The sequence below is a fragment of the Clytia hemisphaerica genome, unplaced genomic scaffold (genome assembly GCF_902728285.1).
Source record: "Clytia hemisphaerica strain Z4C2 unplaced genomic scaffold, Clytia hemisphaerica genome assembly, whole genome shotgun sequence".
Lineage (NCBI taxonomy): Eukaryota > Metazoa > Cnidaria > Hydrozoa > Leptothecata > Clytiidae > Clytia > Clytia hemisphaerica.
The window spans coordinates 523,467-539,693 of NW_027103748.1; the positions used below are offsets into that span (position 1 = coordinate 523,467).

At 35.2% G+C, this 16,227-nt stretch overlaps 2 protein-coding genes across 2 annotated transcripts; both read left to right on the forward strand.

The window, feature by feature from the left end:
- The first annotated feature begins 155 nt into the window (after window positions 1-155).
- Window positions 156-9,093, forward strand: LOC136805417 (centrosomal protein of 57 kDa-like). Its single transcript, XM_067062001.1, has 10 exons — window positions 156-213; window positions 435-681; window positions 1,026-1,223; window positions 4,461-4,689; window positions 6,232-6,346; window positions 6,918-6,995; window positions 7,111-7,221; window positions 7,712-7,852; window positions 8,178-8,401; window positions 8,724-9,093. The coding sequence occupies exons 1-10, from the start codon at window positions 196-198 to the stop codon at window positions 9,091-9,093; spliced, it is 1,731 nt and encodes a 576-aa protein (XP_066918102.1). The 5' UTR covers window positions 156-195.
- An 821-nt stretch (window positions 9,094-9,914) lies between these two features.
- LOC136805423 (uncharacterized) lies at window positions 9,915-12,286 on the forward strand. The gene is made up of 3 exons (XM_067062009.1): window positions 9,915-10,287; window positions 10,636-10,938; window positions 11,224-12,286. Exons 1-3 carry the CDS (start codon window positions 10,050-10,052, stop codon window positions 12,213-12,215), a joined length of 1,533 nt encoding a protein of 510 aa, XP_066918110.1. The 5' UTR covers window positions 9,915-10,049; the 3' UTR covers window positions 12,216-12,286.
- The last annotated feature ends 3,941 nt before the right edge of the window (window positions 12,287-16,227 follow it).

The following is a 16,227-nucleotide window of genomic DNA, read 5'->3' on the forward strand; positions in this document are numbered from 1 at the left end:
TTAGAACCAATCGTGGGATCAAAAATAAGGTTTTCTTTTCAAACATTGGAAGCGGGTCTGAGCGGGTATATAAAAGTATATCGTTCTTCGATCAATTCTTTAATAAATTCAGATTTCTATATTAACTAATTTTCTTAAATCTTTTCTTTAGACTTAAAAAAAGTAAAGCACACAAACAGAAATAAATGTTAAACAATGCAACGTTCTCAAAATGTAAGTAGCAGACCCACTCGTACAAGACAAATCCCTGAACAGTTTAGTTTCAACACCTGTCAATTATAGTTTCAAAAGATAATTTATTAATCGAATCAATCACTAGAAGTTGAGCGTAAAATGGGCTATATAATAATACTTAGAGGATTATTTAAAAAATTTTCCTGTAAGCCTTTGTTTACCTTTAAAGATATATCAATTTCTTTTTATACTTTTATTAGGATCAAAGTCCTGCAAAAATCGAGGAACTATACAGTTCAACGCAGCAGAAATCTTTTGAGAGCATCATGAGAGTACCTTATCAACAAAAGCCTCCCGTCTACACCAATGATGCACGCTCTATTGAATCACCTTACACTTCTTTGGGTTCATGTCGTAGCTCTTACGCCAGTATTAAACCTAACAGTTACAGTTCACTTCGCGCTCGTTCTTTGAAGGCTAATGCACAACACGAGAGTAAATCAAAAGGTATTGTTTCATTAAGAGTTAAGATTCATTTCTGGAGTTTGAGTGTCAAATTTTTCGTGTTTTGATTGGTAAACCTGACAGCATTTTAAAAAGGTTACTTAGATGCTACACTGTTATAAGAGAGAAAACTGGATGAGTAAAATTGTCATTTGAAATATTCTGAAGATGCACAGCTGGTTTTTGGCTAACCTTTGCGTATTTTCAATTTAATTTTTAGGTATTCCAGCGTATTCATTAATTGCCTTTTGAAAACTTCTGTATTATTTTTAATAAAAAGAAAGAATATGACTCTCACTGATAAAAGTCTTAGTAGTAAACAAATCCTTATATTCTATATGTTACAGCCGTCATGCAAGCATTACAAAATTTGCAAGACAAGATAGGTGCGTTGGAGGTGGACCGAGCAAAAGCAGAAAACAATTTGAAGAGTTTGACAGTGGAAACAACAGAGTACAAAGAATTATTGAAACAAAAACATGACCTTTCCACCACGTCAACAGTTGGCAGCCCTTGTAGTTCAAAGCATGGCAGCCATACAGAAGGTGAAAACCATTTTCAGATCTTACTTCCCATCCTCTTTTAAGCTAGAATGGATATATGACAGTCAGTAAACAAACTTGAAACAACTAGATGACTAGAAAATTAATTAACAAAAGCTGCTTTTGGTTCATTTTTTAAAATTTATTTTCTAAACGTTTCGGCCTCAACAGAGTACCATCATCAGTAAAAAATTTCGTTGTAATGAAAATTAGCTAGCTGTAAAATTTACAAGTTTAAAAGTCATTTTATGCTTGAGAGGGGGCCTTGAGACGTATGTACTAAATGCTAAATCTAGTCTAAATTCGGATCCTAACCTAAGAATGCTGTAAGAATATCTTAAGATGATTTTCCCAAAAAAGTTAAGAATATCCATGATGAAATGGATTTACACCATTCTTATAAAAAAAGCGTGTATTCTGTTGAGGCCAAAACGTTTAGAAAATAAATTTCAAAAAATGAACCAAAAGCAGCTTCTGTTATTTAATTTTTCACTTAAGATGTATAGAAGGATTGATTTATTTGATAGAGGATATTTTCGCATTTGACTGAGATTCTTGATTCTGGGACGAAAGAGCTTTTCTTTTTTTTTTGCGCCTTAATATTATTTAAATTTACCGAATTCAAACTCTAACCTAGTTTCGGCTCCTTTAAGGGAACAATTCGTGGCAAGAAATATTTTCAAAGATTCCCCAAAGGGATTTTTGCCTATTACAAGTCCGGAGAAATCAGTTTTGATTTTTAAAGTAACAAAAGAGACAAACATAGTAATTCAATTCATTTATTGGAGTGCATTTTTCAGGTCTACTGTTTCATTACAATCTCGTAAAATGTGGTGTTGAACATATAAATTAATAAATTAAACAAATTAAAAGTGGAATGTTTACTTCAACCTTCGAATTAGAAATAAAAACTTTCAAAAATATTTTCACATTGTTACAACAAAATCTGTTTCGATAAAATTTGCTCACTGTACGGGTGCGTATGGAACGACTTTTTTTTTTGACGATGTCAGTTTGACCATGTAGCGTCTGCTTTCCAACTGCATCACGTGTCACCATTGGAATGATGAAGGTCGTACCAACAAGAGGCTTTCTTTCAAGTTTTTATAGCCAACATTATTCTCATCAAACGATTTCCATATGATCCCTTTTGTCGTGTAACCGTGGTAGTTTTTGTAGGGTCCGTTCATTGCTACACGGTGACATTTTTCATGCCACCAAGCACCGTACCCTCTAGCCGCGCAATTATGACCTGCTACATCATTATCAGAATCAATGGTAGTGAATTTCATTCCTCTCATCAAACGACCATAATCTACGGTAGAGAAGGTTGAATCAATATCTTCTTCTTCATAATTGATCTGGTACTTCATACTTTCACTTTCGATTCTGACTTTGTGGATTATTTTCATTTTTGTGACACCGAAGAAATCGGTGCCTCGTACAAGGTAGTCGTGGTGTTCTGACGTTGTCAACAAATGTAACAACTCATTACCGAGATAATACTCGCCTTCCGGATCACCAAAGCCATGTTTGAACTCGGACCAGGTTCGGTCTAAGAATTTTACACTACCATCAAATCGACGCTGAAAGGCCATCCAACCGCCGCCAGCTTGCTCCATCAAACAATAAACCTTTCGTTTATATTTCCCCAAGATAATAACCTGATACACTCCATCGTTTCTGTATCCTAATGTGTACCATTGAGCACAATCCTGGGGAAAATCCACTGAATAATACTTTGTCCCTGGCTGAGTTCTCAATGCTCTCGATTGATTCTGATAAGTACGAAAGAGAACATCGTAGAAATTACAATTGTAGTACCTCGTGGCAGGCTTATAGTCGAACGAAAAACATTTGGGATCCAATGAACAAATACTAATGCATCTTTGAGATGGTGCCTCCTCGATTGATTTGTAAGGTGTATAATCGATGCTCTTTCCCTCTGCTATCAAGTTGAATAGTTTACCGGCTTCAAGAAACTTTTTTCCAAAGAATAGCAAGAAAAATACGAATGCTGTTAATTGCATCTCGTTTTTTCCCAATTGTTTCTTTCTTTTTCAACTCCAAATTGTTTTTGTTAAGTTTTACTTTATTCGTTCTTATAATGGTCAATTTGAAGAAAAAAAATTGTTTGACCAACAAAGCTTGAAAAGTTTTTCAGTAATGTATAAAAATATCCCTTCAATAAAACAAATAGACATAGAAATTCATCGATAATTCAATGAACCATTCACAATAAAATGGCAAAATCGATTTTTTAAATAATAACTTGAATAGTTTTGTCATTTTTCTCTCTTTAAGATATATTAAATAGTCATCACTTTGTTTCCATGCAATACATACAGATTGCCATTCAATGTATATTAATCATAATCCATTTGAATAACAAAATCAGTTGAAACCAGTCTCTTTAAAAATCGTGAATTCATTGCTTCCACGGCCTACAATGCTCTAAAACAGGCATAAAAATCTTAAATTGGACAATCAAACGGCGAAATCTTCATTACCTATTTTATAAAGAAACGAGGAGAGACCGACTGAGTAACAACACTAGGCTAGGTGATTGAGTTATTGATTAAAGCTATTATATTAGTTTTATAAATACCTTACTATGCCCATTGAACTCTTTGGGGAAAGTGGTTAATGGGAACTCCAGTGAGCTCTTACTAGATGTCGAACAACGAGAAGTCTAATTTGTTCGAATTTATAGAATAATTCAAATTATAGAAAGCACATTTCTAGCGTTCCACCTTTTAACGGTGATGGAAAATTATTTCGAATTAAAGAAACATTCGAATAATAAAAGTTCGAATTAGCGAGACTCCACTGTAGTGTTTACTTGCAAATCTTCTATACGCCTCCCCTTTAATGTAAGTTTCCTCCTGGGTCAGTCCCCCAGAAATTTAAGACTGATAAATGTATGATACTTATCCCACCCCCTAAAAATGAACAAAATCCTTTTCCCACGCCTTTTGTATTTTCCCACCCGAGAAATGTTGAAATTTTTCTCCCCCCCCCCTTCTTTTCCGGGCAATTAATTTTTATGCACCTTTGACATTTACATTGTACACAAAAATGTATCAACACTTCTACAAAAGATAACTGATTTTCCAGGAAGAAGAACATCTGCCAAAAAAAACTCCAAATGTGACAGAAGACTTTCTGTTAAAAAGTTCTCCCGCCAGAAAAATTTATTTGGGGGGAGGAAACTATAATTACATTACTTTATTTTAATAGAACTTGGGAACCAGCTTGAAAATGCGCAGCACCGTTGTGAAACATTGGAAAAACAACTCGACTACATGCGTAAAATGATGCAAACCCAAACAACAACAGCTGGAAATACGAAACCGCCCCTTTCTACACCCACCACCCCGAACAACAGAAGGACATTTCATTCACCGCCGGCGACAAATGATAGTGCCATCTTATCAAGATCTCCACGACAATCCACTGTTGTTGCCAGGTTTTACTTTATTAGGAATTTTGGTTGGCTACTTTTGATGACAAATCGCCGTTTAGCTTTTATTTTGTGGATTTTGAAAAATTGAGTGTTATTCACGAAATTTAGTCCCGATGAAAACTTTATAAGGTGTTATCTGTGAAATATTTTTGAACAAAGTTCCAAAAAAAAACTGAAAAAAGCTCCAAAATCTTTATTCACATCAAGAAAGCGTTAACAAATGTATTTCAATCAACCAGCCTGTGTAATTAAGCTCCCTCGATCTCATAAAATTTCGCGTAAAAATTAGACAGATCTCCAAGTAAAAAGAAAACTAAGTATACTAAAAGTGCATATTGTTAACGATATTTTGGACCTACCCCGGTGGGGTGGAGGTCCTACAAATTAACCTTTGTCCGTTCGTTCGTTATTAGCTCTCCTCGTGATTGGCTCATTAGTTTTTTCTGATTTTTTGCACAAATATGTGTAACTATAAACCCTCGAATGTGACGGAGCCCGATTTTCGAAAAAAAAATTTTTTGGGCCAATTCGGGCCAAAAAACGGCTAAAAAACGGGTTTTTTGGACTTTGTGAAAAATTGGATCATTAACTTTTTCTGATTTTTTGCATGAAAGTAGCGTACCATCATAGGTAAAAGATGGCTCAAGCTGATTTTTTCAAAAAAATTTTGTCGGCTCAAAAAATGCATGTTTATCTATAAGAATCACTATCAATAAGCATACATCAATGTTCTTAGTTAAATTACTCAATTTTTTTATGAGATAGATGTTTCTTTTGCTCATGAGGGCTTACTTTTGAAGAGTGTGTGTGTTTAGACATGAAATTTTGGTTGTTTGGCGTGTTTTTATAGAAAAACTGGCCGAATTCGATATTTATTTATAAGCACATTATCAATTACTTAGGTATTAGCTTTTCTCGGTATTGGCTCTTTGATTCTTTATGATTTTTTGCACAAAGATGCATAACTATAAACCCTCGAATGTGACGGAGTCTGACTTTCTTAAAAAAAATTTGGGGGCAAATTTGGGCCAAAAAACGGCTAAAAAACCGGTTTTTTAGACCTTGTGAAAAATTGGATCATTAACTTTTTCTGATTTTTTGCATGAAAGTAGGGTACCATTATAGGTAAAAGATGGCTCAAGCAGATTTTTTCAAAAAAATTTTGTTGACTCAAAAAACGCATGTACATCAATGTTCTTAACCAAATTACTCAATTTTTTGATGAGAAAGATGTTTTTTGCTCACAAAGTCTTGAATATGAAAGAATATTTCAAGAGCATGAAATTTTGGTTTTTAAACGTTTTTTTTTATAAGAAAGAAACGACTAATTTTAATAGATCGTCACTATTTGTGTTCTGAATGATTGTTTAATGGTCACGCTCACGTAGATATCAATTATAAATATGTGTTAGATGCATAACCAGGTAGGTCCGTAAAAGTATCACTTGTTTCTCCAAGAATCCAGGGGCTCGGCATATTGCCACATTTCACAACATACATATAAACATTTTCATCTGAAATGACATTGATCTTTCTACTATTCAGGTCACCAACAAGAAGGATCCAATTGAGTGCTGTCCAGGAGTCACCAGCACTTGAGAAACTGAACGGTCTTGAAAAAGAACATTTGAAATTGACAGCTTCCCAGTCACAAGCTGAGGTAAACATATTTTTTTCATTCAATGTATTGTGGAAATTCAATTGGTTTCTGATAAAATTGCTCGTCTAGATCATAGTGCAGGAGGAGGTTCTTTCTCCAAACCTTGGAATCCCCAAACCTTGGAACCTCATCAAGGATTCTAGCTTTTCAACCCTAAAAAGTACTGTGCCTTTTGACAGCCTTCCACTCAAACAATATTTTAAATTTCCTTACAATAGGAAATACATCGTAATTAGGACAGATTACTTCTTTGAAAGTGAAAAAAGTACGGACAATTATTTTAATATTTTGACTACCTCTGACAAGAAAGGGAATGGTTCGTGTCAATCCCATACCTTCCCGAATGGCTCTTTTTTCTTACTACCCCTTTCTGACAATTTCTGTTCCCCTTAGGTTTTTTTAGATGTTGCCATCGCTTTTCGAAAATATTAGTAAAAAGCATGAAACAATTTTAAATCAGTCACGGCTCTGCGAAAGCACGTTTTAGCTCTTTACCAACTTGGTCGATTTCGAAAAGGTTTTTTCAGTAACCTGCACATTCTGTCGAGCATTGGCTTCTTTTTTCATACAGAACAAAATTCGTCAATTAGAAGAGAAGATTCGAGAGGAAAGCCACTGTCGAAAATTGTTGGAAGATAAGGCTTATGAGGTAAAAATTTAAATCGTTAATACTTTTTTTCTTAAAAAGAATAGCGTGTCATTTCTTATTGCTGTGGACCTTTTTGAAAGTGTCATCCAAGTTGTTTATTATATTTACTTTCTAGCTAGAACAAGTTGTGGCGCAGGCAAATCTCATCGACCACAAAGATCCAACGCCGATAACGAACACCGGCTTGAAACCAACGAAGACTGTAAAAAAGAAACGGAAGAAAAAGGTGTGAAATCTTCTGCCAATACACGGGTTACAAAATTATATCAATGCAGTGAAAACATGTGATTACTCGAAAAAGTTCACGTGATTTTATTTCCATATTACTTGCTTTGCAACTTACAGCTGATAACTTTATATATGTCAATAAATTCAAACCAAGAAGAAATAAATGTCATGTAACAAGCACATAAAAATTTCGAGTAAAAGCGTGATTTGACTTTAATTTTGCAACCTGTGTATTGAACTTTTTATTGGATTAATCGAACAAAACAGGGTTCAGATCCAGATCTTAAAACGCTTGCAACCATGATTTTGAGCAATCGACATAGCCATAGCGATGTAAGATGGCGTGTCAAAGTCGTGTTTTAGTTGTCCCAAAAGTGACCCCTTTGTGCAAAATATTCATTGAAAAAAACAGCAAAAACCCTTTCATCCTCCTTTTAGTACCTGAGCAAAAGTTTCTACTTTTTCCAACATGTTACTTTTTCTTTCAGATCATCACAAAAGCACCGACCACAAGTTCTTCGTCCTCGACGACTCCGCGTTCACCACGGTGCCAATCAACGGGTCCTTCTACTAGTCCTAATAACCATTACCTACTCGACCTTAACAATATCCCTTTCGTCGTTGGCCAGGTATCGAAAGTTTTTGTTCACCGGTAGCGAGCCCTCACTTCTTTTCGTTATGCATTTTTATTTCTTAATTGGCTTTGGTTATATAATATGAAGACAGAAACATAAAGAGCTGCTTGGCCTCTAATGATATTGTAGTCAAAACATCAAATTTAACTAAAAAAAGTACTTTTCGCTAGTGGTTCATGTCATTAGACGTCATGTAAGAATTAAGGATTCAATGCTCTACTTTTAATCAATCGCAGATAATAAAAAAAACGAAAAAAGTACAAACTAACAACCTTAATCACATATTTTCCAGTTATTATCTATCATGCTTCTCTTTTAGTCTACGTCTCGTTCTCACTCGGTCGGTGCAAACGTTCAGAACGTTCTTTCGATGATGAAATCACACAGTAGACTTTGTGAGAGCGCTAATCACGCCAAGAAACCGAACACTTCGTCTGCAAGAAGCAAAAGGCCGACACCTCGAACGCCCAGATCACCAAAAAGCACGTCTGAACTGGAATTCTTATTACGTACTCTCAGCGAAGAGTTTGAAAAACTTGTCGAGTAAGAACAACTTCCCCAAAATTCTATCCAATGCATGTTAACTGCTAGACAATTTAATTTTTTCCATTAATCATGTAGAAGGTCTACAAATGCTTTCAGGAAAATTCGATTTTATTTTGATCTCCATTTTTTGATGGACATTTCTACACAAAAAGGAAAACTAAACCTCCGCATCCAAATGTGAATTTTAAAAGTTGATGGAAAATTTAGTTTCCGCTAACACCCTCTTAAATTTATTCATTCATCTTTTCATTCCGCTAACTCACTAATTCATTCAATTTTTAATGCATTTTTTACTCAGTCAGTCATTCGTTAATTTTAGGGAACATCGTCAACTTTCAGAACGGATCGAAGTTGAAGAAAACGAACTTTTACGACAAAGTGACGAAAAAGAACTTTCTCTGATTTATGATAAATTAGAATCGAAGGGTAAGCAAATATCCATGATTCGTGAAGTGCTCAAGTCTTCACCCCAAAGTAAGGTTGCACCCACCGGAGCGTCCAAACAACATACGAGCGGTGGTAAATTAAGATTGGGGCCACAAGAAATTGAAGTTGTGACCACTATACGAGCGCCAACGAAAACATCTACTGCAAGATCGGAAACGAAAGGTAACACGAACTTGGACCTGCTGAAAAAAGTCCGCAAATTACAATATACCTTACAAAAAGAAGATTTGAAATGGGATTAAAATCTTTTTTGTTGGTTGATCAAGACATTAGGGAGAAATTTGCTTATGCTACTCATAGTTGATCGTCTTTGAGCAAGGCTGTTTTCAAAGTTCATTAGACCTACTGGTTGTTTTGACCAATAAATACACTCATACATACATCATTCACTAGTTGTTTTCCAGTATCTACTGTCTCCAGCTTTTAAGTTTTTAACTTTCATTTGCTTTTACTTTATTCGTTTTTTGTGAAAATCGAATTTCCTGAATTTAATTCGTTTTTGGCGCTGCAGCAATGTTAATGTTGCTTATCAATAGGCAACGTGTTTTTAATAAATTCAAATTTGTTATTTTTCAATATTGTTTTAAAATGGAACAAAGTATTATTTATTAATTGTATAGTCAATACCAATAAATGTGTAAATAACTACAAATCTACTTGACTATGCAAAATTTCTTTCCTTTTAGCTTATGGTCTTGAAATACAGAAGGGCCACAATAGCAAGCTCGACTCTCCCCATGCCCAGTTAGTTGCCCACTTGAAAGTTATGGCTAAAAGCTGGAAGTCATATTTCCTCTAAAACACTGTCACAATGCTTTTTTAACCCCGAATTAAACTTTCTCTTGGTCTTAAACAATAAAAGAAAATCTGTCTACTATTTAGGCCGCGAACAAAAACGAGAGTGACGTCTAGTAGACTATTATTGTAATGCAACCAATGCAACAAAATAAATGTTTGAGGTACTTTTCTATCTTTTGACGTTTTTGACGTCAATTCAAAGTGAAGACGTTGCAAAGTTCTATAAGAGTTTTCCAAGAAAAATATTCTAACGTTCTCCTTTTTTGTTTTTAGTTTCGTTTCGTTTTGCGACTGTTGGTCGTCGCTGGTCAAAAATGACCAAAAAGAAAATGTTTTCGTGTTTTTGTTTACATGTGTTTTCATTTCACACTTGATACATAGTTTAGCAGCTTCAGCCACCATGGTTCTTGATATATTGAGCTCACCAGAACATTTGCAAATGTTACAATGCTACGGAGATGAGGAAACACAGGAGGAAAATCTCGTTGGAAGGGATTATGATATTGAGATTTTTCACGAGCCAGCGAATTTTAAACCAAGATCGGGGAACGATCATGAGGCTCCGAAGCAGCGACGTGTGACGATTGCTGATATGCCTGTCAATCATCCCCAATATCCTCCTGGGTATTCCGGCGAAGGTTTGTAATCCGATCTTAAGTATCTAAGTTTATGTATATTTTTTGCTTTATTTTCTTCTCAGCATATCGAAGATTCTATTCAAAATGGGCTTTTCTCGTCACTTGAAAGGTTTGAGATTTTCAAAACATGCAGATCTTTTCTAAAATTTTAGTTTGAGATATATGACTTCCAGAAAGTAAACAATTTAATTTTCTGAGATTTCAATCATCGTGTAGATAATATGATTAAAACTTTCGGCAAAAAGTGTTACAGATTTTCTTCGTTGATGCAGCATGGGCCGGGAGAGGAATAAAAAAACACATTTATTCTCGCCAACGATATCTTTTATTCTTATTTTCAAAATTCAGGGAGACAAAGATGCCGAAGCCGTTATTCAACCTTCATTGCGGGTATCAATCAATTCGATCCATACCAAGAGTTGACGGCCACGCAAATTGCTGCTTTTCGTCAAGTCTTTGACATGGTTGACAGAGATGGTGGTGGAAGTATAGATGCCAACGAACTGTATTACAGCATGAGAGATTTAGAATCTGGATTAATATTGGATGAGATCAAAGAGATTTTGGAAGAGCTTGATCGTGATGGGAACGGTGAAATTGATTTCGAAGAATTTCTTTACATGATGACCAGCATGAGCCTACAAATCAAAGGTGAGTTGTAATAAATAGTCTTGCCTCTAGTATTCTTCAAATGACATCCTTTATACCTAAATCTCATTTTAACATAGTATGGAGGCAATATTTACCAAATCCATGATATCCCTTCAAACAAGCATTTGAATCTTTAAGACGTTGATTGCATTATCGATGGGTATTTAGCATTACTTTTAGACCCTTGGTTTATCATCACTTCTAGACCTTTGGCTTGTTATTTGGACTACTCAGTACAAACTTTTCATTCATATCAACTTCAATCGATATCCTTTTTATTTTCAGAGGCTCAAGAAGATAACGTATTGGTTAAACAAGGCAAACGTCGTCAAAGCATCTTCTTTTCTGTCATTACAAAATTTGCTATGAAACATTCCTTGAAAGAAATCGAGCATTACTACGCGAGCAAAGCTAAACGTTCTCCACACGTTGTCGGACATTACATAGCTGGTGCTCGTGTCTTTGGCCTTACTGATAAAGAATTACGTAAAACATGGAAAGAATTCTCACACGCCAGTAAAGGGAAAGACTCCCCTTACGCTCAGCCTTTGAACTTTATAGTCGATGATAACAATAACGGAAAAAAGAAGATGAAGAAAACAGTCGTTCGTGCCATGCCGCGTGATAAAAAAACAGAGTTGAAAACTTCTGTGGCGAATGATGATTCTCATAAGAAGTTCGTCTTCAAATTGAAGAAAACTTCTAAACCCACCTCACCACAGCCTGTACATTGCACAAATACTGCCATAGATGCTGCTGCAAGTGAAAAGTCAGAACTCAATATAGAATGTTCTCCTCGCTCTGTATCTCCGTGTCCTGGGAGTCCATCTAAATCGCCTAGTCCGTGCTCTGTGCGATCGACAAGCTCCACCCGAAGTGGTGGCACCCTATCACCGACATTAGAAAAACGCGACGGTTGGACACCACGACATCGACTTCCAATGACTAAAGTGAAGCTTCCAAAATTTACGTATTCTAAAAAGGAAAAGAAACTGGTCGTCAAAGATTTGGATAAGATTCGACAACGCGTCAAAAAGACACGTGAAGCTTATCACGATGACCTCATTAAAGAAAAAGAAGACACTGCAAAAGAATATTGGAAAAGTTTAAAAACGGGACAGATTTCTTCGGAACGTTTACACACGAATTTCAAACGCGTTTTTCGTTGTTATTCGCCTTCAAATGATGGCGAATTCGGTAATTTTGCATCGAAACATCAACGAAGTCCCGAACGTGCTTTGGATCTGCACCGTAGTAACGGAGGATTTGTACATTGAAAACAACAGTAACCAACATTTTAGTAAAATATCTTTCAGCAAAATGACTCAAAAGATTACCTAAATTCTAACTATTTTCCTTGTAACAAATCAACTTCCAATCTACATCGATCGCTATGCTTTTTTCAGGGTCTGCAGACATACAAATTGAATAATTCGGGGATCATTGGGCTATTTCCAGAAAATAGTTCGTTCATTGAGAGTGGAAGTTATGTTATTTTTCAAATATCTACCCCTGGAAGTTTCGACACGTGTTTTTCCCTGTTAGCCCTAATTGAGTCGTCAACTTTAAAAGGTTGTTGAGCCAAAATTGACCATCAGTTTACGGACTACCTTATTACACAAATATTACTAGGCAAGTGTTCAACGGCCTTGAAATTAACACGCACAAAATTAACACGAATTTTATTTGCTTTTTCAAGGACACCATGGCTGGTTTTAATTAAGGGGGTTTTCATTAAAACGAAATTTTTCAATTCGTGAGAATAAAATGACTAGTAATATTCGTGTAATAAGGTAGATTCTAAAGTTATCTTTTTAAAATACTGTTTAGTTTGCGAGCGTGTTCAATAAACGTCACTCAGTCTAACAGCATAGTTCGTGCTCGTTCCCTTTCATTTTGACCACCCAACAATGATCATTGATAATCATGCAATATATATAACAAAAGTTTTGTTGTTTTAGCGGAAAAAACATCTCCTTAATTACCATGACACCGTGACCCTAACGTTGGCAGACTTTTTTCCTGTTCATAAAATACATTTTTCCTTTTTGGCAAGGTAAAGAAAATTATATGACTATTTAAATTATTGACCATACTATTTGGAACAACCTAACTGGTGCATGTCACTAGTCCAACATTTTTCTAGTCCCACAGTAAAATAGTCCGAATCTATAAAATAAATTCACAATTTAGAAGTCTTTTTTTCCGACATCACTTTTGTCCGAAAACGAAAGATTTTCACTGAGATAATATTAATTAAAGTTCAATTTGGCGGCATTTTTTGATATAATTAGAAATAAAGGACCACAAACTTTAATTCCAGCCCCCCCCCCCAACAAAAAAAGGGTCGTAAAATAGCTAAATCCTATTTCTTGACTCTTGAATGCCTAATCCTAATAAGCGTCCCAAAGTTTAAGAAAAGTCGGGTTTATGGGCCCAACCTCAAAGTCGCCACTTTGGATTTTTGTAAGCACGTGGTTGTTTGACTCGTTGTCGGACAAAATTGTCGTCGGAATACTGACGCACTCGTCAAATCCAACGTCGGGCATTTTTACTGTCGGACTAGAAAGTGTTGGACTACTGACGACCTCCCAACCTAACTATTTTGTTTACAATAAAGCTGTCCAGGCCTTCTTTTTGGTTATTTCATCTCTATAAAGAAAACTAATTTTACTTGAAAGCCTTGAAATCTGAACACCGTTCTATGTTAGCAAGGTCAGATCGTATGGCATTGGTCAACCCTGGGCCCAAATATCCTAAATTATTCAAGGTATCAAGGGTTACAGACCTACACGTTTGTACTTATTTCTAGATCGCTAAAATTATTTAAATATTTTAGCACAAAAATGCTTGAATGAGTATTTTTAGGGTCAAAACGGGCCATAACTTAGGTCCAAAACCTAACAAACGGCCCCATATTTTTTCGACTGAACGAGATAAATCTGATGAAAACAAATATTCCTTTCTCAGACTTTCAAAATTCGACTTGCAATGTAATTAGGGATGATTGGGCCAAAAATTGGCCAATTGCATACTTTATGAACTTGGTAACATGCAAATTTTTATACTACATAAAATTTGGAAATTTTATAGTATCTCCAATAAGCTCGTAGAGCAAAAACATCAAAATCGGCCTTTAGCTCGGGTCAAGCTGGAGTTTTTACAAGTTCTTTGATGACTCTGTTGGTCGTTAAATGTTGAGATAAACGATTTTATTACTTTTTCTAAAGAACGCGTCATCCCTATTGTTTAAAAATAACCAATCAGTTAAGCATCTTATAAAAACTCCAAGGCATCTCATGCTCATGGGCAATGTAATAAGAAAAATTAGGGAAATCGTTAATTTATTTCTGTCTTAACCCTGCATGCTAACTTCTTTTTGTTTTTCTTCTTAGTCAAACCACGCGAAACTTTTAGATGTTTCAGAAAAACAAGACGCCTTTCTAACCTTCAATCACTTAATGACGGACATGTTTGAAATCTAACTGTCCACAAAATCATCATGATGGCGACAGAAAAATTGCAATATATCTCAATTTTCTATTTTATAGGTGTCATATTTTTCCGGGTGAAGTCTATGTCTTAATACTAACCAAGAAAATTGATTGAATGCAATTTATTTCTTTTAGAAACCACCACGAAATAAGATAACTGTCAGAAAGAGACAAGGATCAATCATGGTCGTCTTCGTATTTATTTATAGAACGTTACTTAAACAAGGTAGGGGAAAGCTAGGAGGGAAGATATATACAATTCAATGTTATCGAATTTATAAATGACAAACCGGTAGTAGCCATTTATATTTTACGGAAATTTAATCTTCGCAAATCGCATATTCCAAGATTTTGAATGCAACCCAAAAAACGGCAAGGGAACAATATGTAGATTTTTCTTGGCATGAAAGGTGTTGGCAATCAGCTAATGAAATAATATAGCGATACCATATAAGGATAAAAGTCAGTTTATATATGTTTTGTGATTTCAGGTCGTGTCATTTATCGTTCGTTCGTTCGATGTTTTGCACAGTGATGCAAAATGGTGATGCCCAATTTTGATTCGAAAGAAGAAATCGGTTTTTTTGGTATTTTCTCGGGATTTCACTATTATTTTTTTCTGATATTTTGCACTAAGTGTGTACTAGCAATACCCAAAACTTAGCCGAGTCCGAATTTTGAGAAAAAAAAACTTTCTGGACGGAAATGCCTGAAATCGCCGTTTTTTTTACGGCTTTTCATTAGACCTCTTCCTAATATTTCTTTGCTTTTTCCAAACAAATACATTAATGACAATGCTCACTATCAAGTGTGATTCAATTTTCAGTAAAACTGATTTTTGCAACCGGAACTTTCTATTTCCTTTTTTTCCCTACTCCCCTTCTCTCTCTCCCTCCCCCATCAATAATCAATGATGAAATTTGATACGTTATGCATTTTTGCTAAACATATATTTTCTGACTGATGTTTTTCATTTTTCTCCTTATTTCTATGTAACGCTTTCGTCATCGTTGGTCCATTCAGCATCTAGCTTGTTCTCGTTGCTTTTTAACAAAGTAGCAAAGTGCATATTGCAGATTTGATTCGTAAATTCATGATTTGTTTTGTTTATCTTTTTTTTCGGCATAGGAAAATAAATTGAAAATTGACGTGGGAAGCCTGATATTAAAGCTATATCAAATCATACTAATGAGCTGATCACGACAACAGCGACAAGTTCACACCCCCTTCTCACAATCCAATTTTTGTCCCCACTGAAAAAAAATCAAATAAACCAATCCTCACTGCAAGATATCATGCTATTCTTTCCATCCCCACTGAAATTTCTGACTTGGATGAATGAAGTTTAAATCCCCAGCCATGAAAAATAAGAGAATATTAATCCCCACCGAGTTTTAGCCTGTTACTTTTACCCCCACTGGCTGAGAAAATCGAACTGGGTCTGTGAGAAGGGGATGTAAGTTCAGATGAAGAAAAACAACTTGACCGATGCTTCATCTTCCTCTACTTCTTCTTCAGGTTGTTTCACATTTATCATTTTCTGTTTGTATACACGTTTATTACGTACATCTATTGTCTGAGTTTGTACCGAACTTGCCCAACTGATTGATCTTCGATTTCAAAAGCTTTAAATTTATTTAGGTTTTGCTAAAAATTAACGATTTTGCTCACATGACAAAGAATATTGACCTACGATCAAGCGACCGATGATTAATCTAATTTCAATTCAATATTTTTTGTAGGAGGTGAAAGGTTATTGATCGAACAAAAGAAAAACTTTGGTACTTCAAATTCT

Bases quoted from the DNA above. Each gene is read 5' to 3' on its own strand.
- LOC136805417 (XM_067062001.1), top strand. The intron at 6,347-6,917 runs GTAAACATATTT...TTTTTCATACAG, and splicing joins CTTCCCAGTCACAAGCTGAG to AACAAAATTCGTCAATTAGA. The intron at 7,222-7,711 runs GTGTGAAATCTT...TTTTTCTTTCAG, and splicing joins AAAAGAAACGGAAGAAAAAG to ATCATCACAAAAGCACCGAC.
- LOC136805423 (XM_067062009.1), top strand. From the start codon at position 10,050: ATGGTTCTTGATATATTGAGCTCACCAGAACATTTGCAAATGTTACAA. The intron at 10,288-10,635 runs GTTTGTAATCCG...TTCAAAATTCAG, and splicing joins TCCTGGGTATTCCGGCGAAG to GGAGACAAAGATGCCGAAGC. The intron at 10,939-11,223 runs GTGAGTTGTAAT...TTTTATTTTCAG, and splicing joins CATGAGCCTACAAATCAAAG to AGGCTCAAGAAGATAACGTA.